At 42.2% G+C, this 25069-nt stretch overlaps 1 protein-coding gene across 1 annotated transcript in view; it reads right to left on the bottom strand.

Moving 5' to 3' along the window:
* LOC139763342 (uncharacterized) overlaps nt 1-25069 on the bottom strand; it is a 305437-nt gene that overhangs the window by 10664 nt on the left and 269704 nt on the right. Inside the window, exon 21 of the mRNA XM_071689364.1 lies at nt 1915-2113. Coding sequence (XP_071545465.1) covers nt 1915-2113 — 199 coding nt within the window. The remainder of the gene's footprint in view (nt 1-1914; nt 2114-25069) is intronic.

The following is a 25069-nucleotide window of genomic DNA, read 5'->3' as shown; positions in this document are numbered from 1 at the left end:
CTTTACAAGTCACTCATGTGTCCCCATCCTAATTATCATGTTCAGTTTTGGTCACTCTATTTAAGGAAAGACAGAATGAAAAGAGTACAGAGATGAGCTACTAAGAAAATTCCGGGACTAAGAAACACATCCTATGAGTGCCAATCAAAACACTTAAATCTATCTAGTATACAAGTGAGAAGTTTAAGGGGTGATCTGATACAATCAAAGAATCAAAAGCTTTGATAATCTTGACTTAACAAATTGATAGATTCATCTGATTTTACTCTTTGGAATGGTTACAAATCATTGGACAAATGTTTTACCTCAAATGAGGCAAAATACTTTTTCAACAGAGTGATTAAAAGTAGTACCATAGGTACATTTAAGAATAGAGTTGACAAATATTTTGCTTTAACTCATCAACTGACACTATTTGCTCCTACTTAGATACATGAAAAGTTTATGATGTCTTTTCTATCTTTAATATGTATCTCTACTCTTACCACAATGATTTATCAGATTCATGTCTCTTCAACAATCACAAGCAGTCTAAAAGAGACCAACTGGTCTGTTGCAGTTTGAATTCCTTTGTATTCCTTTGTGACAAAGCAGCTTGCCCAGTACTACATGGTCTAAATAGTGGTGGGGACACACAAGCAGCCAGTTCTTGGGAGCAAAAACCAAAGTAATATCTTTAGAAGAGGGAAAGTGAACCAACACTTCAACATAGGGCAAGTTGGGCAAATTCTTAAGTTAACCGAGGAATGTGAACCAACATTTCAACATAGGGCAAGTGGGACGAGTTTTTAAGTTAACCTGGGAGAGGGCAAGTGAGATGAGTTTTTATGCTAACCTGGGAGAGTTTATGAGTCAGACTGCTTTTGACTCAACTCTGTCATAGGATGCAATCTAGGACCATACCAGATGTGAGAAAACTACTACATAAATGGATGGATCAATCCTTTGCACAAACAGAACAACTGGTAAGAAGAAAAAACATTTTGACACCTACACAAAACTCCCTGTTTCTTAGAGGCAGACTAAGCTAATTCCACAATGTAAAGGTTTTTAAGATAGAGTGAATGTTAATGTAACATCAAACATGTTCAGTAAGTCAAGTAGTGGAATTACAGAACCATCAAAGGAAAGAGGAAAGTTGTGAGGAATTTTTGATAGAAAGATGGGTAGAAACTGGGTCTTGGAGGCATCAAACTTAACCAGATTTCATCTATCCCACTGAAATATCCTGTCCCTGCCTGAGTTTAATGAGGAAGTTGCGTTGAAAAGAGATGCAGATAAGAATGAGGAGGAGGAGTAGAATAGAAGGATGTGGGGGAATGCCGTGCTGATTCATCAGCATGGGTGCATTTCGTAATTTAGGGAAGAAAGGAAATCTTTGATAAAAAGAAGAAAAACTGGGAAATAGGAAAGATCCTTGAGGGACACCACTATTGATGAAGACAGAGGGAAAGGATGATCCATAAGTGAGGGAACAAGGAGAACCACACAAACTGGGCATGGAGGGATAGAGTACAAAGATATTGAGCGATCAGGGCCTGAATGTGCAGGAGGGTTAATGGCATACATGGGATAGAGCAAATTGGGACAATGTGGTATACTGGGGCCAACATGCTGTCAATGGACTGAATCAAGGCATGAGGCATCTGGGGTAAACAAGTGAAAGGCCTGTGGGGCCTGGTTGTGGACTGGAGCTGTGGTTGTGATGCATTGCACATAATAGCTAGAAAATGGATGAGACTGGAGGTGGCTTTTCTTCATCTGCTTCTGGTACAACCTAGCTAACATGGAAAATAGCGATCAGGCATGGAAAAATCATTATTTCAAAGATCAAATCTGGAGAAAAAAATCATGACACAACTTAGTTTATACTTTCAACAGAGTTCTTATAAAATTGATCACACCAAGTCTTACCAAGTGAAACAGATGCAATGGAGGGATTATCACAAAGGGCACGGTGATTTTCTTCCATCCATCCAACATTGTCGTACCCATTACGGTGAAGGTTGAGGAAGCAGCTGTTGTACTGATTCCCAGTGTATCGAATCAGTCTTGAAAGAAAGCAAAGAATGATTAGGTGCAACATGTTTAATGAGCCTGTCTTTATTTTGAACTATATAAATACTTTATAATTCTAGACTGATATGGGTAAAACTGAAAGTGGATGGAGAGAGATGGGTGATTATTGGTGCCTATGCACCTGGTCATGAGAAGAAAGATCATGAGAGGCAAGTGTTTTGGGAGCAGCTGAGTGAGTGCGTTAGTAGCTTTGATGATCGAGACCGGGTTATAGTGATGAGCAATTTGAATGCAAAGGTGAGTAATGTGGCAGTTGAGGGTATAATTGGTGTACATGAGGAGTTCAGTGTTGTAAATAGAAATGGTGAAGGGCTTGTGGATTTGTGTGCTGAAAAAGGACTGGTGATTGGGAATACCTGGTTTAAAAAGAGAGATATACATAAGTATATGTATAAAAGCTTTGCGGAAGATGAAAGCCGGCAAGGCAGCAGGTTTGGATGGTATTGCAGTGGAATTTATTAAGAAAGGGGGTGACTGTATTGTTGACTGGTTGGTAAGGTTATTTAATGTATGTATGACTCATGGTGAGGTGCCTGAGGATTGGCGGAATGCATGCATAGTGCCATTGTACAAAGGCAAAGGGGATAAGAGTGAGTGCTCAAATTACAGAGGTATAAGTTTGTTGAGTATTCCTGGTAAATTATATGGGAGGGTATTGATTGAGAGGGTGAAGGCATGTACAGAGCATCAGATTGGGGAAGAGCAGTGCGGTTTCAGAAGTGGTAGAGGATGTGTGGATCAGGTGTTTGCTTTGAAGAATGTATGTGAGAAATACTTAGAAAAGCAAATGGATTTGTATGTAGCATTTATGGATCTGGAGAAGGCATATGATAGAGTTCATAGAGATGCTCTGTGGAAGGTATTAAGAATATATGGTGTGGGAGGCAAGTTGTTAGAAGCAGTGAAAAGTTTTTATCGAGGATGTAAGGCATGTGTACGTGTAGGAAGAGAGGAAAGTGATTGGTTCTCAGTGAATGTAGGTTTGCGGCAGGGGTGTGTGATGTCTCCATGGTTGTTTAATTTGTTTATGGATGGGGTTGTAAGGGAGGTAAATGCAAGAGTCCTGGAAAGAGGGGCAAGTATGAAGTCTGTTGGGGATGAGAGAGCTTGGGAAGTGAGTCAGTTGTTGTTCGCTGATGATACAGCGCTGGTGGCTGATTCATGTGAGAAACTGCAGAAGCTGGTGACTGAGTTTGGTAAAGTGTGTGGAAGAAGAAAGTTGAGAGTAAATGTGAATAAGAGCAAGGTTATTAGGTACAGTAGGGGTGAGGGTCAAGTCAATTGGGAGGTGAGTTTGAATGGAGAAAAACTGGAGGAAGTGAAGTGTTTTAGATATCTGGGAGTGGATCTGTCAGCGGATGGAACCATGGAAGCGGAAGTGGATCATAGGGTGGGGGAGGGGGCGAAAATTTTGGGAGCCTTGAAAAATGTGTGGAAGTCGAGAACATTATCTCGGAAAGCAAAAATGGGTATGTTTGAGGGAATAGTGGTTCCAACAATGTTGTATGGTTGCGAGGCGTGGGCTATGGATAGAGATGTGCGCAGGAGGATGGATGTGCTGGAAATGAGATGTTTGAGGACAATGTGTGGTGTGAGGTGGTTTGATCGAGTAAGTAACGTAAGGGTAAGAGAGATGTGTGGAAATAAAATGAGCGTGGTTGAGAGAGCAGAAGAGGGTGTTTTGAAATGGTTTGGGCACATGGAGAGAATGAGTGAGGAGAGATTGACCAAGAGGATATATGTGTCGGAGGTGGAGGGAACGAGGAGAAGAGGGAGACCAAATTGGAGGTGGAAAGATGGAGTGAAAAAGATTTTGTGTGATCGGGGCCTGAACATGCAGGAGGGTGAAAGGAGGGCAAGAAATAGAGTGAATTGGAGTCATGTGGTATACAGGGGTTGACGTGCTGTCAGTGGATTGAAGCAAGGCATGTGAAGCGTCTGGGGTAAACCATGGAAAGCTGTGTAGGTATGTATATTTGCGTGTGTGGACGTGTGTATGTACATGTGTATGGGGGGGGGGTTGGGCCATTTCTTTCGTCTGTTTCCTTGCGCTACCTCGCAAACGCGGGAGACAGCGACAAAGTATAAAAAAAAAAAAAAAAAAAAAAAAAAAATGTATGTGAGTGGGAGAGATAGCCACAGGGCATTACTGGATTATGTATTAATTGGTAGGCATATGAAAGAGACTTTTGGATGTTAATGTGCTGAGAGGGGGCAGCTCAAGGGATGTCTGATCATTATCTTGTGGAGGTGAAGGTAAAGATTTGTAAAGGTTTTCAGAAAAGAGGAGAGAATGTTGGGGAGAAGAGAGTGGTGAGAATAAGTCAGCTTGGAAAGGAGACTTCTGCAAGGAAGTACCAGGAGAGAATGAGTGCAGAATAGCAAAAGGTGAGAGCAAATGACGTAAGGGGAGTGGGGGAGGAATGGGATGTATTTAGGGAAGCAGTGATGGCTTGTGCAAAAGATGCTTGTGGCATGAGAAAGGTAGGAGGTGGGCAGATTAGAAACGGTAGTGAATGGTGGGATGAAGAAGTAAGATTGTTATTGAAAGAGAGGGGAGAGGCATTTGGATGATTTTTGCAAGGAGGTAGTGCAAATGACTGGGAGATGTATAAAAGAAAGAGGCAGGAGGTCAAGAGAAAGGTGCAAGAGGTGAAAAAGAGGGTAAATCAGAGTTGGGGTGAGAGAGTTTCATTAGATTCTAGGGGGAATAAAAAGATGTTTTGGAAGGAGGTAAATAAAGTGCGTAAGAGAAGAGAACAAATGGGAACCTCGGTGAAGGGGGCAAATGTGGAGGTATTAACAAGTAGTGATGAAGTGAGAAGGAGATGGAGTGAGTACTTTGAAGGTATGTTGAATGTGTTTGATGACAGAGTGGCAGATATGGGGTGTTTTGGTCGAGGTGGTATGCAAAGTGAGAGGGGCAGGGAGAATGGTTCAGCAAACAGAGAAGAGGTAGTAAAAGCTTTGCGGAAGATGAAAGCCGGCAAGGCAGCGGGTTTGGATGGTATTGCAGGGGAATATATTAAAAGGGGGTGACCGTGTTTTTGACTGGTTGGCAGGGATATTCAATGTATATATGGATCATGGTGAAGTGCCTGAGGATTGGTGGAATGCATGCATAGTGCCACTGTACAAAGGTAAAGGGGATAAAGGTGAGTGTTCAAATTACAGAGGCATAAATTTGTTGAGTATTTCTGGGAAATTAAATGGGAGGGTATTGATTGAGAGGGTAAAGGCATGTACAGAGCATCAGATTGAGGAAGAGTAGTGTGGTTTCAGAAGTGGGAGAGGATGTGTGGATCAGGGGTTTGCTTTGAAGAATGCATGTGAGTAATACTTAGAAAAAAACATGGATATGTATGTAGCATTTATGGATCTGGAGAAGGCATATGATAGGGTTGATAGAGATGCTTCATGGAAGGTTTTAAGAGTACCTAAAGTATATCCCTGGGGATAGGGGAGAAAGAATACTTTCCACGCATTCGTCATGTGTCATAGAAGGCGACTAAAGGGGACGGGAGCGGGGGGCTGGAAACCCTCCCCTCCTTGTATTTTAACTTTCTAAAAGGGGAAACAGAAGAAGGAGTCATGCGGGGAGTGCTCATCCTCCTTGAAGGCTCAGATTGGGGTGTCTAAATGTGTGTGGATGTAACCAAGATGAGAAAAAGGGAGAGATAGGTAGCATGTTCGAGGAAAGGAGCCTGGATGTTTTGGCTCTGAGTGAAACGAAGTTCAAGGGTAAAGGGAAAGAGTGGTTTGGGAATGTCTTGGGAGTAGAGTCAGTGGTTAGTGAGAGGACAAGAGCAAGGGAAGGAGTAACACTACTCCCGAAACAGAAGTGGTGGGAGTATGTGATTGAGTGTAAGAAAGTAAACTCTAGACTGATATGGGTAAAACTGAAAGTGGATGGAAAGAGATGGGTGATTATTGGTGCATATGCACCTGGGAATGAGAAGAAAGATCATGAGAGGCAAGTGTTTTGGGAGCAGCTGAGTGAGTGTGTTAGTAGTTTTGATGCACGAGACCAGGTTATAGTGATGGGTGATTTGAATGCAAAGGTGAGTAATGTGGCAGTTGAGGGAATAATTGGTGTACACAGGGTGTTCAGTATTGTAAATGGAAATGGTGAAGAGCTTGTAGATTTATGTGCTGAAAAAGGACCGGTGATTGGGAATACCTGGTTTAAAAAGAGAGATATACATAAGTATACGTATGTACGAAGGAGAGATGGCCAAAGAGTGTTATTGGATTATGTGTTAATTGATAGGCGTGCGAAAGAGAGACTTTTGGACGTAAATGTGCTGAGAGGTGCAACTGGAGGGATGTCTGATCTAATATTATCTTGTGGAGGCGAAGGTGAAGATTTGTAGAGTTTTTCAGAAAAGAAGAGAGAATGTTGGGGTGAAAAGAGTGGTGAGAGTAAGTGAGCTTGGAAAGGAGTCTTGTGTGAGGAAGTACCAGGAGAGACTGAGTACAGAATGGAAAAAAGGCAAGAGCAAATGACGTAAGGGGAGTGGGGGAGGAATGGGATGTATTTAGGGAAGCAGAGATGGCTTGTCCAAAAGATGCTTGTGGCATGAGAAAGGTGAGAAGTGGGCAGGTTATAAAGGGTAGTGAATGGTGGGATGAAAAAGTAAGATTGTTAGTGAAAGAGAAGAGAGAGACATTTGGATGTTTTTGCAAGGAAGTAGTGGAAATGACTAGGAGATGGATAAAAGAAAGAGGCAGGAGGTCAAGAGAAATGTGCAAGAGGTGAAAAAGAGGGCAAATGAGAGTTGGGGAGAGAGAGTATCATTAAATTTTAGGGAGGATAAAAAGATGTTTTGGAAGGAGGTAAATAAAGTGCGTAAGACAAGGGAACAAATGGGAACTTCAGTGAAGGGTACTAATGGGGAGGTGATAACAAGTAGTGGTGATGTGAGAAGGAGATGGAGTGAGTATTTTGAAGGTTTGTTGAATGTGTTTGATGATAGAGTGGCAGATATAGGGTGTTTTGGTCGAGGTGGTGTGCAAAGTGAGAGGGTTAGGGAAAATGATTTGGTAAACAAAGAAGAGGTAGTAAAAGCTCTGCGGAAGATGAAAGCCGGCAAGGCAGCAGGTTTGGATGGTATTGTAGTGGAAATTATCAAAAAAGGGGGTGACTGTAATGTTGACTGGTTGGTAAGGTTATTTAATGTATGTATGACTCATGGTGAGGTGCCTGAGGATTGGCGAAACGCTTGTATAGTGCCATTGTACAAAGGCAAAGGGGATAAGAGTGAGTGCTCAAATTACAGAGGTATAAGTATAGGTATAGGGGAGAAAGAATACTTCCCACGTATTCCCTGCGTGTCGTAGAAGGCGACTAAAAGGGAAGGGAGCGGGGGGCTGGAAATCCTCCCCTCTCGTTTTTTTTTTTTTTTTTTTTTTTTTTTTTTCCCAAAAGAAGGAACAGAGAAGAGGGCCAGGTGAGGATATTTCCTCAAAGGCCCAGTCCTCTGTTCTTAACGCTACCTCGCTGTCACGGGAAATGGCGGATAGTATGAAAAAAAAAAAAAAAAAAAAAAAAAAGTTTGTTGAGTATTCCTGGGAAATTATATGGGAGGGTATTGATTGAGAGGGTGAAGGCATGTACAGAGCATCAGGTTGGGGAAGAGCAGTGTGGTTTCAGAAGTGGTAGAGGATGTGTGGATCAGGTGTTTGCTTTGAAGAATATATGTGAGAAATACTTAGAAAAGCAAATGGATTTGTATGTAGCATTTATGGATCTGGAGAAGGCATATGATAGAGTTGATAGAGATGCTCTGTGGAAGGTATTAAGAATATATGGTGTGGGAGGCATGTTGTTAGAAGTAGTGAAAAGTTTTTATCGAGGATGAAAGGCATGTGTACCTGTAGGAAGAGAGGACAGTGATTGGTTCTCAGTGAATATAGGATTGCAGCAGGGGTGTGTTATGTCTCCATGGTTGTTTAATTTGTTTATGGATGGGGTGGTTAGGGAGGTGAATGCAAGAGTTTTGGAAAGAGGGGCAAGTATGCAGACTGTTGTGGATGAGAGAGCTTAGGAAGTGAGTCAGTTGTTGTTTGCTGATGATACAGCGCTGGTGGCTGATTCGTGTGAGAAACTGCAGAAGCTGGTGACTGAGTTTGGTAAGGTGTGTGAAAGAAGAAAGCTGAGAGTACATGTGAATAAGAGGAAGGTTATTAGGTACAGTAGGGTTGAGGGACAAGTCAATTGGGAGGCAAGTTTGAATGGAGAAAAACTGGAGGAAATGAGTCATAGGGTGGGGGAGGGGGCGAAAGTTCTGGGAGCGTTGAAGAATGCGTGGAAGTCGAGAACATTATCTCAGAAAGCAAAAATGGCTATGTTTGAAGGAATAGTGGTTCCAACAATGTTATATGGTTGCGAGGTGTGGGCTATGGACAGAGTTGTGCGGAGGAGGGTGGATGTGCTGGAAATGAGATGTGTGAGGACAATATGTGGTGTGAGGTGGTTTCATCGAGTAAGTAATAATAGGGTAAGAGAGATGTGTTGTAACAAAAAGAGTGTGGTTGAGAGAGCAGAAGAGGGTGTTTTGAAATGGTTTGGTCACATGGAGAGAATGAGTGAGGAAAGATTGACCAAGAGGGTATATATGTCAGAGGTGGAAGGAACGAGGAGAAGTGGGAGATCAAATTGGAGGCGAAAAGTTGGAGTGAAAAAGATTTTGAGTGATCGCGGCCTGAACATGCAGGAGGGTGAAAGGTGTGCAAGGAATAGAGTGAATTGGAACGATGTGGTATACCGGGGTCGACGTGCTGTCAATGGAATGAACCAGGGCATGTGAAGCGTCTCGGGTAAACCATGGAAAGTTCTGTGGGGCCTGGATGTAGAAAGGGAGCTGTGATTTCGGTGCATTATTACATGACAGCTAGAGACTGAATATGAACAAATGTGGCCTTTGTTGTCTTTTCCTAGCGCTACCTTATGCACATGAGGGGGTTGTTATTTCATGTGTGGCAGGGTGGCGATGGAAATGAATCAAGGCAGACAGTATGAATTATGTACATGTGTATATATGTATATGTCTCTGTGTGTATATATATATGTATACTTTGAGATGTATAGGTATGTATATTTGCGTGTGTGGACGTGTACGTATGTACATGTGTATGTGGGTGGGTTGGGCCATTCTTTCGTCTGTTTCCTTGCGCTACCTCGCTAACGCAGGAGACAGCGACAAAGCAAAATAAATAAATAAATATATAAAGTATATACCTTATCTAACATCACTTTGGCAAATTTATTGGCCTCAACTATATAAGGGTTTGAAATTATTGAGGTGTGTACAGATTACATTATACATTTACTAACACCTTTGTATCACATCCTTCCTCTTAGCCATGCTATGAGAGAGAGAGAGATCTCTGTATCAAGTATAAACTGTATTATCTATGTCACGAGAGATCCATGTTTATTTTTGCTATATAAATATATTTCTATACATTTTTATCTGTGTTTGGTATTTGACCAACTTGACAAAGGTGGAAAAGCAGGTATACAATTATGGCCATCAGCTGTCAGGAGATGTTAGCCAGAGGGTAACAGAATACGTGTATAGCCCAAATCTCTCTGTTAAAAGAAGCTGTTACTTTAGTTATCTGTTTTAATGGGCCTATGGGCTGATTATACACTGTTTAATGTATAAAGGGTGGAGGCAAAACATAACATGGGGGCCTGGTCCAGATTGTGAACTGTGAAACCTGCTGTCCGGGATCTTGAACTGTGAAACCTGCTGTCTGGGATTTTGAGCTCTGAAACCTGCCACCAGAGAGTTGAATATGTGGAAGCCTGCTGTCAAGGATATGCATATGTGAAAACACAGTCCAGGGAGCTGAAATTGTGAAACCATGTAATTCAAGCTGGCTGAAGTGTTGTGGGTTAGTGCTTTACTGTGCTCTCTTGAAATATATGGAGAAGATTTCTCTAAACAAGTAAGTGTTCATACTTGTACATAAAGTGTGTTTAAACATGGCAGATAACATTAAAAGTTTATTGAAACCCAGGATATACAATTTCTGTGTAATAAAGATGAAGTGAACCAGGTGGCAGTTAATTATGGCTTCTGCTGACACATGTCAAAAGAGACATGCAGAGAGAATTAACTGATTTGTTGGCATCCTTATCAACACTGAAGGAACCTCAAGATGTTGATAATAGTGAAAAAATTGCAATGGAGAAACAGAATGTGAGCTAAGAAAATACAAATAGAGGCTGAAAAGGAGAGAATACATGCAGAAACTGAGAGAGAGAAAATCCAGGCTGATAAAGAAGTAAGGATTAGACCATCAGAAATATAAGAAAGGACAGGTTCAAGAAGAAGAATTGGAGATAAAGACGATAGAGTAAGTCAGTTACCTGAGTTTAGAGAAAAGAACCTGAGGACTTCTTTATTCAGTTTGAAAAACCTGCAACTAATACAGAATGGGATGAAATTGACTGGGCTATATTGGTGCAGAGTAAATTTGAGGGTAAAGCTAGAGAGGCGTATGCATGTCTTAGTTTAATGGAATCAATAGGTTATAAGGCTGTTAAGAAAGCAGTATTAAAAACTGTGGAATTGGATGCAGAAGCATACGGGAAATGGTAAGGAAATCTCTGTCTACCCCAAATCTCTCTGTTAACAGAAGCCATTATTTCAGAGTTATCTGTTTTAATGGGACTATGGGCTGATTATAAACCCTTTAATGTATATGGGGTGGAGGCAGAACATAACACTAGAAGCAGTGGCAAGTTCTTACCAAAGATATAGGGCATGTGTATGAGTAGGAGGAGAAGAAAGTGATTGGTTCTCAGTGAATGTTGGTTTGCAGCAGGGGTGCGTGATGTCTCCATGGTTGTTTGATTTGCTTATGGATGGGGTGGTTAGGGAGGTAAATACAAGAGTTTTGGAGAGAGGGGTAAGTATGCAGTCTGTTGTGGATGAGAGGGCTTGGGAAGTGAGTCAGTTGTTGTTTGCCGATAATACAGCTCTGGTGGATGATTCAAGTGAGAAACTGCAGAAGTTGATGACTGACCTTGGAAACACAAGCAAAAGGAGAAAGTTGAGAGTACATGTAAACAAGAGCAATGTTAATAGGTTCAGTAAAGTTGAGGGACGTGTTACTTGGGATGTAAGTTTGACTGGCGAAAAACTGGAGGAAGTGAAGTGTATTAGATATTCGGGAGTGGATTTAGCACTGAATGGAAGCATTAAAGCGGAAGTGAGTCACAGGGTGGGGGAGGGGGCGAAGGTTCTAAAAGAGATGAAGAATTCTGAGAGAGAATGATATCACATACAGCAAAAATGGGTATGTTTAAAGGGAAAGGGTATTTCCCAAAAATAATAGGGTTTGCGGGCTTGGGCTAAAAATAGGTTGTACAAAAAGGGTGGATGTGTTGGAAATGAAATGTTTGAGGACAACATGTGGTGTGAGATACCTTGACTCAGTAAGTAATGGAAAAAAAAAAAAAAAAAAAGGTAAAAAGAGATGTGGGGAATTAAAAAGGTGTTGGTTAGAAAGCAAAAAGGGGTGTTAAAAAAGGGTCTGTCTATAAGAAATGAGTGGGGAAAAAGATTGACAAAGAGGAAATTTATGGTCAAGGTGGAGAAACAATGAGAAGCATAGACAAAATTAGAGGGGGAAGGGATGGGGGGAAAAAGTTTTTGGGGATCAGGGCCTAAACATACAGGGGGGGTGAGGGGCATGAAAGGAATAGAGTAAATTGGAAAATTGTGGAAAATTTGGGGTCGAATTTGTAAATGGATGAACTGGGGCATGTGAAGTGCTGGGGTAAACCATGTAACCATCCCATTTCAAAACACCCTCTTCTCTTCTCAACCATATCTTTTTATTACCATACATCTCTCTTACCCTTTATTACTTATCGATTAAAAAACCCACACCACATATTGTCCTCAAGCATTCATTTCCAGCACATTCACCCCCCTCCACACAACCTATCTATAGCCCATGCCTTCAAACCCTATAACATTAGCAGAACCATATTCCTTCAAAAAACCCATTTTTTCTTTTCCAGATAATGTTCTCGCCCTTTCCCCACATTTTCCAAAGCTCCAAAAAATTTCGCCCTCTCCCCACCCTATGATCACTTTGGCTTCCTATTCCATCCGCGCAAATCCAAATCCCCGATACCTAAAAAACTTCCCTTCCTCCAGATTTTCTCCCTCAACTTACCCCCCAAATGACTTTTCCTCAACCGAAATGTACCCAATAACCTTGCTCTTATTACATTTACTCTCAGCTTTCTTCTTTCACACACTTTACCAAAATCATCACCGCTAATCAGTTTTTCACCTGAATCAGCCAAAAATGCTGTATCATCAGCGAACAACAAATGACTCACTTCCCAAGCACTCTCATCCCAAAAAAAACTCATACTTTCCCCTTTTCTCCAAAACTCTTGCTTCACTTCCCAACAACCCCATCCAAAAAAAAATTAAACAACCATGGGGACATCACACACCCCCGCCACACCACATTCACTGAGAACCAATCACTTTCCTCTCTTCCTACTCTACCAGTCTCCACCCCGGATAAAAACTTTTCACTGTTTTTTAGCAACTTGTTCCCACCCCACTTTCTTAATACCTTCCCCAAAAAGCACTCTATAACTCTATCATATGCCTTCTCCAATCCAAAAAGCCCATACAAATCCATTTGCTTTTTTAAGTATTTTTCACATACATTCTTCAAAGCAAACACCTGATCCAACTCCTCTACCCCTTCTGAAACCACACGCTCTTCCCCCAAACTGATGCTCGTACATGCCCTTTATCCTCTCAATCAATACCCTCACTACAAATTTCCCCGGGAAACTCAACAAACTTATACCTCTATAATTGAACATTACCATTTTCCCCTTTGCCCTTTTTACAATGGCACTATGCAAGATTCCCCCAACCCCAGGTGCCCAACCCTGAGTCATACATACAAAAAAAAAACCTTACCAACCATCAACAAAAAAGTCCCCCCTTTTTTTAATAAATTCCCCTGCAATACCATCCAAACCCCCCGCAGGCCAAATTTCATCTTTCCCCAAACCTTCATTACCTTTTCTCGGCCTCTCATTTTGCACACCACCTCAACCAAACACCCTAACTAACCCTTTTCATCAAAAAATTTTAACAAACCTTTACAATACTTGCTCCTCTCCTTCTCAATCACCACTACTTGTTATCACCCCCCTTTTTGCCCCCTTCCAAATGTTCCCATTTGCCCCCTTGTCTATCACTTTATTTACCCCCTTTCCCAAAAAACATCTTTTTATTCCCCAAAAAATTTATTGATACGCTTTTACCCCAACTCTCATTTGCCCTCTTTTTACCTTTTGCCCCTTTCTTGACCTCCAGCTCTTTTTTTTACAAAAATCTCCCATCATTTCCATTTTTCCGCAAAAAATTCCAAATGCCTCCCTCTTTCACAAATTATTTACTTCTTCATCCCACCACTCACTACCCTTTCAATCTGCCCCCCTCCCACGCTTCTCGTGCACAAGCACCTTTTGCGCAATCCATCACTGTTTCCCCTAAATCACCCATTACTCCCCACTCCCCTTACGTCCTTTGTACTCACATTTTTCCTTTCTGTACTCGTCCTCCTGGTATTCTCACACAAGTCTCCCCCCCAAGTCATTTACTCTCCCCACTCTTTCACCCAAAAATTTCTTTTTCTTTTCTGAAAACCTTAAAATCTTCCCTTCCCCTCCAAAAGATAATGATCAGAATCCCTCCAGATACACCCTCAGACTAAATATCCAAAAGTCTCTTTTTCGCGCGCCTAACAATTAACAAGAAAATGCAAAAACGCTCTCTGCAACCCAAATACTTACATTGATACTTACTTTTTTCTTTTTTTATATTTTACATTATTTTTTTTCTTTGTGTGAAATGAAAGAATGGTCAAACCCCACCCACATAAACACAAACGCAATATACATCCTATACAAATGTATAAAATTAATACACACACAGACATAACATATAACATTTTCAAGCTGAATTTATTTATTCCCATCGATCCCGACACTCATAAAAAAAACAACCCCCCCCCCCCTCATTGCGCGACGTAGCACTAGGAAAAGACAACGGGGCCAATTTGTTCACATCAGTCTCCAGCGACATGTAATAAGCCCCCAAAACACAGCCCCCTTTTCCACATCCGGCCCTGAGAATTTTCCAGGTTTTCCCCCGACATTTCACTTTTCCCCTGGTTCAACCCATTAATAACATCGCCCCCGTATCCCTTTGTTCCAATTCACTCTATTCCTTGCTCCTTTTCCCCCTCCTGCATGTTCAGGCCCGATCACTCAAAATCTTTTTCCTCCATTTTTCCCCCTCCAATTTGGTCCCCCCTTTTCCCCTCGTTCCCTCCACCTGGAAATATACTCGGGGAAAAACTTTCCTCACCATTCTCTCCATGTGCCCAAACCCATTTCAAAAACCCTCTTCTGCTCTCTAAACCCAAAACCTCTTTTTATTCCACACACCTCTCTTCCCCTTATTATTTACCGATCAAACACCTACACCAAATGTCCTCAAACATCTCATTTCATGCACATCCCCCCTCCCCCGCACAAACAATCTATAGCCCGCCTCGCAAAACCCAATAAAAATTGTTGGAACCACTATTTCCCTTTAAACATCCCTTTTTTCTTTCGAGATAATGTTCTCGACTTCCACACATTTTTCAATGCTCCCAAAATTTCCTTTTTCCTCCCCACCCTATGACTCACTTTCCCCTTTTATGGTTCCATCCACTGCCAAATTTCCCCTCCGTATCTAAAATACTTCCTTCCTCCAGTTTTTCTCCATAAAAAAAAAAAAAAAAAAAAAAAAAAAAAATTACCCCAGTTGAATTGTCCCTAAACCCAACTGACCTAATAACCTTCTCTTATTCATATTTATTTCAGCTTTCTTTTTTCACACCTTTACCAAACTCATCACCGCTTACAGTTTCTCACGAATCAGCCACAAAGCTGTATCAACAGCGAAAAACAAATGACTCACTTCGAAGCTCCTCATCCACAAAAGACTGCATACTTTCCCTTCTCTCCAAAACTCTTGCATTCACTTCCCTAACAACCCCATCCATAAACAAATTAAACAACCATGGAGACATCACACACCCCTGCCGCACACCGACATTCACTGAGAACCAATCACTTTCCTCTCTTCCTACTCATACACATGTCATCCACCCAGGATAAAAACTTTTCACTGTTTCTAGCAACTTGTCTCCCACACCACATATTCTTAATACCTTCCACACAGCATCTCTATCAACTCTATCATATGCCTTCTCCAGATCCAGAAATGCTACATACAAATCCATTTGCTTTTCTAAGTATTTCTCACATACATTCTTCAAAGCAAACACCTGATCCACACATCCTCTACCACTTCTGAAACCACACTGCTCTTCCCCAATCTGATGCTCTGTACATGCCTTCATCCTCTCAATCAATACCCTCACATACAATTACCCCGGAATACTCAACAAACTTATACCTCTATAATTTGAACATTCACCATTATCCCCTTTGCCTTTGTACAATGGCACTATGCAAGTATTCCACCAATCCTCAGGTGCCTAACCATGAGTCATACATACATAAAAAAACCTTACCAACCAGTCAACAACAAAGTCACCCCCTTTTTCAATAAATTCCACTGCAATACCATCCAAACCCGCCGCAGTGCCAACTTTCATCTTCCGCAATACCTTCATTACCTTTTCTCGGCCTCTCATTTTGCACACCACCTCAACCAAAACACCCTATATCTGCAACTCTATCATCAAACACATTCAACAAACCTTTACAATACTTGCTCCATCTCCTTCTCACATCACCACTACTTGTTATCACCTCCCCATTTGCCCCCTTCACTAATGTTCCCATTTGTCCCCTTGTCTTATGCACTTTATTTACCTCCTTCCAAAACATCTTTTTATTCTCCCTAAAATTTATTGATACGCTCTCACCCCAACTCTCATTTGCCCTCTTTTTCACCTCTTGCACCTTTCTCTTGACCTCCAGCCTCTTTCTTTTACAAATCTCCCACTCATTTCCATTATTTCTCTGCAAAAATCGTCCAAATGCCTCTCTCCTCTTTCACTAATTATCTTACTTCTTCATCCCACCACTCACTACCCTTTCTAATCTGCCCACCTCCCACGCTTCTCGTGCGACAAGCACCTTTTGCGCAATCCATCACTGCTTCCCTAAATACACCCATTACTCCCCCACTCCCCTTACGTCCTTTGTACTCACATTTTTCCATTCTGTACTCAGTCTCTCCTGGTACTTCCTCACACAAGTCTCCCTCCCAAGCTCATTTACTCTCACCACTCTCTTCACCCCAACATTCTTTCTTCTTTTCTGAAAACCTCTACAAATCTTCACCTTCGCCTCCACAAGATAATGATCAGACATCCCTCCAGATACACCTCTCAGCACATAAATATCCAAAAGTCTCTCTTTCGCGCGCCTAACAATTAACAAGTAATGCAATAACGCTCTCTGGCAATCTCTAATACTTACATATGTATACTTACGTATATATCTTTTTATATATTATTACTATTATTATTTTGCTTTGTCGGCTGAAATGAAAGAATGGTCGAACCCATCCACATAAACATGTATATACATACTGGTACACAAACGCAAATATACATACCTATACATAATGTATACATATATATACACACACAGACATATACATATATACATATTCATAGTCTGAATTTATTTATTCCCATCGCCATCCCGACACTCATGAAATAACAACCCCCTCCCCCCTCATGTGCGCGACGTAGCACTAGGAAAAGACAACATGGCCACATTTGTTCACACTCAGTCTCCAGCTGACATGTAATAATGCACCAAAATCACAGCTCCCTTTCCACATCCAGGCCCTAGAGAACTTTCCATGGTTTACCCCAGACACTTCACATGCCCTGGTTCAATCCATTAATAGCACATCGACCCCAGTATACCATATCGTTCCAATTCACTCTATTCCTTGCATGCCTTTCACCCTCCTGCATGTTCAGGCCCCGATCACTCAAAATCTTTTTCACTCCATCTTTCCACCTCCAATTTGGTCTCCCACTTCTCCTCGTTCCCTCCACCTGTGACACATATATCCTCTTGGTCAAACTTTCCTCACTCATTCTCTCCATGTGACCAAACCATTTCAAAACACCCTCTTCTGCTCTCTCAACCACACTCTTTTTATTACCACACACCTCTCTTACCCTATTATTACTTACTCGATCAAACCACCTCACACCATATATTGTCCTCAAACATCTCATTTCATGCACATCCACCCTCCTCCGCACAACACAATCTATAGCCCACGCCTCGCAACCATATAATATTGTTGGAACCACTATTCCTTCAAACATAGCCATTTTTGCTTTCGGAGATAATGTTCTCGACTTCCACACATTCTTCAATGCTCCCAAAACTTTCGTCTCCTCCCCCACCCTATGACTCACTTCCGCTTCCATGGTTCCATCCACTGCCAAATCCACTCCCAGATATCTAAAATACTTCACTTCCTCCAGTTTTTCTCCATTCAAACTTACCTCCCAGTTGAATTGTCCCTAAACCCAACTGTACCTAATAACCTTGCTCTTATTCATATTTATTCTCAGCTTTCTTCTTTCACACACTTTACCAAACTCAGTCACCTGCTTCAGCAGTTTCTCACATGAATCAGGCACCAGTGCTGTATCAACAGCGAACAACAACTGACTCACTTCCGAAGCTCTCTCATCCACAACAGACTGCATACTTACCCCTCTTTCCAAAACTTTTGCATACACCTCCCTAACGACCCCATCCATAAACAAATTAAACAACTATGGAGACATCACATACACCTGCCACAAACCTACATTCACTGAGAACCAATCACTTTCCTCTCTTCCTACACATACACATGCCTTACATCCTCGATAAAAACTTGTCACTGCTTCTAACAACTTGCCTGCCACACCATATATTCTTAATACCTTCCACAGAGTATCTCTATCATACGCCTTCTCCAGATCCATAAATGCCGCATACAAATCCATTTGCTTTTCTAAGTATTTCTCACATACATTCTTCAAAGCAAACACCTGATCCACACATCCTCTACCACTTCTGAAACCACACTGCTCTTCCCCAATCTGATGCTCTGTACATGCCTTCACCCTCTCAATCAATACCCTCCCATATAATTTCCCATGAATACTCAACAAACTTAACCCTATGTAATTTGAGCACATGCTTTTATCCCCTTTGCCTTTGTACAATGGCACTATGCAAGCATTTTGCCAATCCTCAGGAACCTCATCATGAGTTATACATACATTAAATAGCCTAACCAACCAGTAAACAATAGTCACCCCCTTTTTTAATAAATTCCACTGCAATACCATCCAAACCTGTTGCCTTGCTGGCTTTCATCTTCCGCAAAGCTTTTACTACCTCTTCCTAGTTTATCAAATCATTTTCCCTAACCCTCTCAAATTGCACACCACCTCGAACAAAACACCCTATATCATTCACTCTATCATCAATCACATTCAACAAACCTTCAAAATACTCACTTCATCTCCTTCTCACATTATCACTACTTATTATCACCTCACCTATAGCCCCCTTCACTGAAGTTCCTATTTGTTCCCTTGTCTTACACACTTTATTTACCTCTCTCCCAAACATCTTTTCATTCTCCCAAAAATTTAATGATACCCTCTCACGCTAACTCTCATTTGCCCTCTTTTTCACCTCTGCACCTTTCTCTTGACCGCCTACCTCTTTCTATTATACATCTCCCGGTCATTTGCTTCATTTCCCTACAAAAATCGTCCAAATGCCTCTCTCTTCTCTTTGACTAATAATCTTACTTCTTCATCCCACCACCCACTACCCTTTCTAATCTGCCCACCTCCCACTCTTCTCATGCCACAAGCATCTTCTGCACAAGCCATCACTGTTTCCCTAAACATATGCCATACCTCCTCCACTCCCATTACGTCCTTCTTTATATACATACATACATATATATATATATATATATTATTATTATTATTATTATTATACTTTGTCGCTGTCTCCCGCATTTGCGAGGTAGCGCAAGGAAACAGATGAAAGAAATGGCCCAACCCCCCCCATACACATGTATATACATACGTCCACACACGCAAATATACATACCTACACAGCTTTCCATGGTTTACCCCAGACGCTTCACATACCTTGATTCAATCCACTGACAGCACGTCAACCCCGGTATACCACATCGCTCCAATTCACTCTATTCCTTGCCCTCCTTTCACCCTCCTGCATGTTCAGGCCCCGATCACACAAAATCTTTTTCACTCCATCTTTCCACCTCCAATTTGGTCTCCCTCTTCTCCTCGTTCCCTCCACCTCCGACACATATATCCTCTTGGTCAATCTTTCCTCACTCATTCTCTCCATGTGCCCAAACCACTTCAAAACACCCTCTTCTGCTCTCTCAACCACGCTCTTTTTATTTCCACACATCTCTCTTACCCTTACGTTACTCACTCGATCAAACCACCTCACACCACACATTGTCCTCAAACATCTCATTTCCAGCACATCCATCCTCCTGCGCACAACTCTATCCATAGCCCACGCCTCGCAACCATACAACATTGTTGGAACCACTATTCCTTCAAACATACCCATTTTTGCTTTCCGAGATAATGTTCTCGACTTCCACACATTCTTCAAGGCCCCCAGAATTTTCGCCCCCTCCCCCACCCTATGATCCACTTCCGCTTCCATGGTTCCATCCGCTGCCAGATCCACTCCCAGATATCTAAAACACTTCACTTCCTCCAGTTTTTCTCCATTCAAACTCACCTCCCAACTGACTTGGCCCTCATCCCTACCGTACCTAATAACCTTGCTCTTATTCACATTTACTCTTAATATATATATTTTATTTTTTTATTTTTTTTTTTTTTTTTGCTTTGTCGCTGTCTCCCACGTTTGCGAGGTAGCGCAAGGAAACAGACGAAAGAAATGGCCCAACCCACCCCCATACACATGTATATACATACATCCACACACGCAAATATACATACCCACACAGCTTTCCATGGTTTACCCCAGACGCTTCACATGCCTTGATTCAATCCACTGACAGCACGTCAACCCCGGTATACCACATCGCTCCAATTCACTCTATTCCTTGCCCTCCTTTCACCCTCCTGCATGTTCAAGCCCCGATCACACAAAATCTTTTTCACTCCATCTTTCCACCTCCAATGTGGTCTCCCTCTTCTCCTCGTTCCCTCCACCTCCGACATATATATCCTCTTGGTCAATCTTTCCTCACTCATTCTCTCCATGTGCCCAAACCATTTCAAAACACCCTCTTCTGCTCTCTTAACCATGCTCTTTTTACTTACACACATCTATCTTATCCTTACATTACTTACTCGATCAAACCACCTCACACCACATACTGTCCTCAACCATCTCATTTCCAGCACATCCACCCTCCTGCGCACAACACTATCCATAGCCCATGCCGCGCAACCACACAACATTGTTGGAACCACTATACCTTCAAACATACAAATTTTTGCTTTCCGAGATAATGTTCTCAACTTCCACACATTCTTCAAGGCTCCCAGTATTTTCGCCCCCTCCCCCACCCTATGATTCACTTCAGCTTCCATGGTTCCATCCGCTGCCAGATCCACTCCCAGATGTCTAAAACACTTTACTTCTTCCAGTTTTTCTCCATTCAAACTTACCTCCCAATTGACTTGACCCTCAACCCTACTGTACCTAATAACCTTGCTCTTATTCACATTTACTCTTAACTTTCTTCTTTCACACACTTTATGAAACTCAGTCACCAGCTTCTGCAGTTTCTCACATGAATAAAAATGAATAAAAAGATGTTCTGAAAGGAGGTAAATAAAGTGGGTAAGACAAGGGTGCAAATGGGAACTTCAGTGATGGGGGCTAATGGGGAGGTTATAACAAGTAGTGGTGATGTAAGAAGGAGATGGGATGAGTATTTTGAAGGTTTGTTGAATGTGTTTGATGACAGAGTGGCAGATATATGGCGTTTTAGTAGAGGTGTTGTGCAAAGTGAGAGGGTTAGGGAAAATGATTTGCTAAACAGAGAAGAGGTAGTAAAAGCTTTGCGGAAGATGAAAGCCGGCAAGGCAGCAGGTTTGGATGGTACTGCAGTGGAATTTATTGAAAAAGGGGGTGACTGTATTGTTGACTGGTTGGTAAGGTTATTCAATGCATGTATGATTCATGGTGAGGTGCCTGAGGATTGGCGGAATGCGTGCAGTGCCATTCTACAAAGGCAAAGTGGATAAGAGTGAGTGCTCAAATTACAGAGGTATAAGTTTGTTGAGTATTCCTGGTAAATTATATGAGAGGGCACTGATTGAGAGGGTGAAGGCATGTACAGAGCAGCAGATTGGGGAAGAGCAGTGTGGTTTCAGAAGTGGTAGAGGATGTGTGGATCAGGTGTTTGCTTTGAAGAATGTATGTGAGAAATACTTAGAAAAGCAAATGGATTTGTATGTAGCATTTCTGGATCTGGAGAAGTCATATGATAGAGTTGATAGAGATGCTCTGTGGAAGGCATTAAGAATATATGGTGTGGGAGGCAAGATGTTAGAAGCAGTGAAAAGTTTATATCGAGGATGTAAGGCATGTGTGAAGGAAGAGAGGAAAGTGATTGGTTCTCAGTGAATGTAGGTTTGCGGCAGGGGTGTGTCATGTCTCCATGGTTGTTTAATTTGTTTAAGGATGGGGTTGTTAGGGAGGTGAATGCAAGAGTTTTCAAAAGAGGGGCGAGTATGAAGTCTGTTGTGGATGAGAGAGCTTGGGAAGTGAGTCAGTTGTTGTTCGCTGATCATACAGCGCTGGTGGCTGATTCATGTGAGAAACTGCAGAAGCTGGTGACTGAGTTTGGTAAAGTGTGTGAAAGAAGAAAGTTAAGAGTAAATGTGAATAAGAGCAAGGTTATTAGGTACAGTAGGGTTGAGGGTCAAGTCAATTGGGAGGTAAGTTTGAATGGAGAAAAACTGGAGGAAGTAAAGTGTTTTAGATATCTGGGAGTGGATCTGGCAGCGGATGGAACCATGGAAGCGGAAGTGGATCATAGGGTGGGGGAGGGGGCGAAAATCCTAGGAGCCTTGAAGAATGTGTGGAAGTCGAGAACATTATTTCGGAAAGCAAAAATGGGTATGTTTGAAGGAATAGTGGTTCCAACAATGTTGTATGGTTGCGAGGCGTGGGCTATGGATAGAGTTGTGCGCAGGAGGATGGATGAGCTGGAAATGAGATGTTTGAGGACAATGTGTGGTGTGAGGTGGTTTGATCGAGTAAGTAACGTAAGAGTAAGAGAGATGTGTGGAAATAAAAAGAGCGTGGTTGAGAGAGCAGAAGAGGGTGTTTTGAAATGGTTTGGGCACATGGAGAGAATGAGTGAGGAAAGATTGACCAAGAGGATATATGTGTCGGAGGTGGAGGGAACGAGGAGAAGTGTGAGACCAAATTGGAGGTGGAAATATGGAGTGAAAAAGATTTTGTGTGATCGGGTCCTGAACATGCAGGAGGGTGAAAGGAGGGCAAGGAATAGAGTGAATTGGATCGATGTGGTATACCGGGGTTGACGTGCTGTCAGTCGATTGAATCAGGGCAAGTGAAGCGTCTGGGGTAAACCATGGAAAGCTGTGTAGGTATGTATATTTGCGTGTGTGGACGTATGTATATACACGTGTATGGGGGTGGGTTGGGCCATTTCTTTCGTCTGTTTCCTTGCGCTACCTCGCAAACGCGGGAGAGAGCGACAAAGCATTAAAAAAAAAAAAAAAAATATATATATATATATATATATATATATATATATATATATATATATATATATAGTGGATCATAGGGTGGGGGAGGGGGCGAAAATTTTGGGAGCCTTGAAAAATGTGTGGAAGTCGAGAACATTATCTCGGAAAGCAAAAATGGGTATGTTTGAGGGAATAGTGGTTCCAACAATGTTGTATGGTTGCGAGGCGTGGGCTATGGATAGAGATGTGCGCAGGAGGATGGATGTGCTGGAAATGAGATGTTTGAGGACAATGTGTGGTGTGAGGTGGTTTGATCGAGTAAGTAACGTAAGGGTGAGAGAGATGTGTGGAAATAAAAAGAGCGTGGTTGAGAGAGCAGAAGAGGGTGTTTTGAAATGGTTTGGGCACATGGAGAGAATGAGTGAGGAGAGATTGACCAAGAGGATATATGTGTCGGAGGTGGAGGGAACGAGGAGAAGAGGGAGACCAAATTGGAGGTGGAAAGATGGAGTGAAAAAGATTTTGTGTGATCGGGGCCTGAACATGCAGGAGGGTGAAAGGAGGGCAAGAAATAGAGTGAATTGGAGTCATGTGGTATACAGGGGTTGACGTGATGTCAGTGGATTGAAGCAAGGCATGTGAAGCGTCTGGGGTAAACCACGGAAAGCTGTGTAGGTATGTATATTTGCGTGTGTGGACGAGTGTATGTACATGTGTATGGGGGGGGGGGGTTGGGCCATTTCTTTCGTCTGTTTCCTTGCGCTACCTCGCAAACGCGGGAGACAGCGACAAAGTATATAAAAAAAAAAAAAAAAAAAAAAAAAAAATATATATATATATATATATATATATATATATGTAGGTTTGCGGCAGGGGTGTGTGATGTCTCCATGGTTGTTTAATTTGTTTATGGATGGGGTTGTTAGGGAGGTAAATGCAAGAGTTTTGGAAAGAGGGGCAAGTATGAAGTCTGTTGGGGATGAGAGAGCTTGGGAAGTGAGTCAGTTGTTGTTCGCTGATGATACAGCGCTGGCGGCTGATTCATGTGAGAAACTGCAGAAGCTGGTGACTGAGTTTGGTAAAGTGTGTGGAAGAAGAAAGTTAAGAGTAAATATGAATAAGAGCAAGGTTATTAGGTACAGTAGGGTTGAGGGTCAAGTCAATTGGGAGGTGAGTTTGAATGGAGAAAAACTGGAGGAAGTGAAGTGTTTTAGATATCTGGGAGTGGATCTGTCAGCGGATGGAACCATGGAAGCGGAAGTGGATCATAGGGTGGGGGAGGGGGCGAAAATTCTGGGGGCCTTGAAGAATGTGTCGAAGTCGAGAACATTATCTCGGAAAGCAAAAATGGGTATGTTTGAAGGAATAGTGGTTCCAACAATGTTATATGGTTGCGAGGCGTGGGCTATGGATAGAGTTGTGCGGTTGCGAGGCGTGGGCTATGGATAGAGTTGTGCGCAGGAGGTTGGATGAGCTGGAAATGAGATGTTTGAGGACAATGTGTGGTGTGAGGTGGTTTGATCGAGTGAGTAACGTAAGGGTAAGAGAGATGTGTGGAAATAAAAAGAACGTGGTTGAGAGAGCAGAAGAGGGTGTTTTGAAGTGGTTTGGGCACATGGAGAGGATGAGTGAGGAAAGATTGACCAAGAGGATATATGTGTCGGAGGTGGAGGGAACAAGGAGAAGAGGGAGACCAAATTGGAGGTGGAAAGATGGAGTGAAAAAGATTTTGTGTGATCGGGGCCTGAACATGCAGGAGGGTGAAAGGAGGGCAAGGAATAGAGTGAATTGGAGCAATGTGGTATACCGGGGTTGACGTGCTGTCAGTGGATTGAATCAAGGCATGTGAAGCGTCTGGGGTAAGCCATGGAAAGCTGTGTAGGTATGTATATTTGCGTGTGTGGACGTATGTATATACATGTGTATGGGGGGGGGGTTGGGCCATTTCTTTCGTCTGTTTCCTTGCGCTACCTCGTAAACGCGGGAGACAGCGACAAAGTATAATAAAAAATATAAATATATATATATATTATTTATTTATCTATTTTGCTTTATCGCTGTGTCCCGCGTTAGCGACGTAGCGCAAGGAAACAGACGAAAGAATGGCCCA

The sequence above is a fragment of the Panulirus ornatus genome, chromosome 46 (genome assembly GCF_036320965.1).
Source record: "Panulirus ornatus isolate Po-2019 chromosome 46, ASM3632096v1, whole genome shotgun sequence".
In the NCBI taxonomy this organism is placed as follows: Eukaryota; Metazoa; Arthropoda; class Malacostraca; order Decapoda; family Palinuridae; genus Panulirus; species Panulirus ornatus.
Note: the sequence above shows the minus strand (reverse complement) of the source record. Positions and strands in the feature narration are given on the sequence as shown.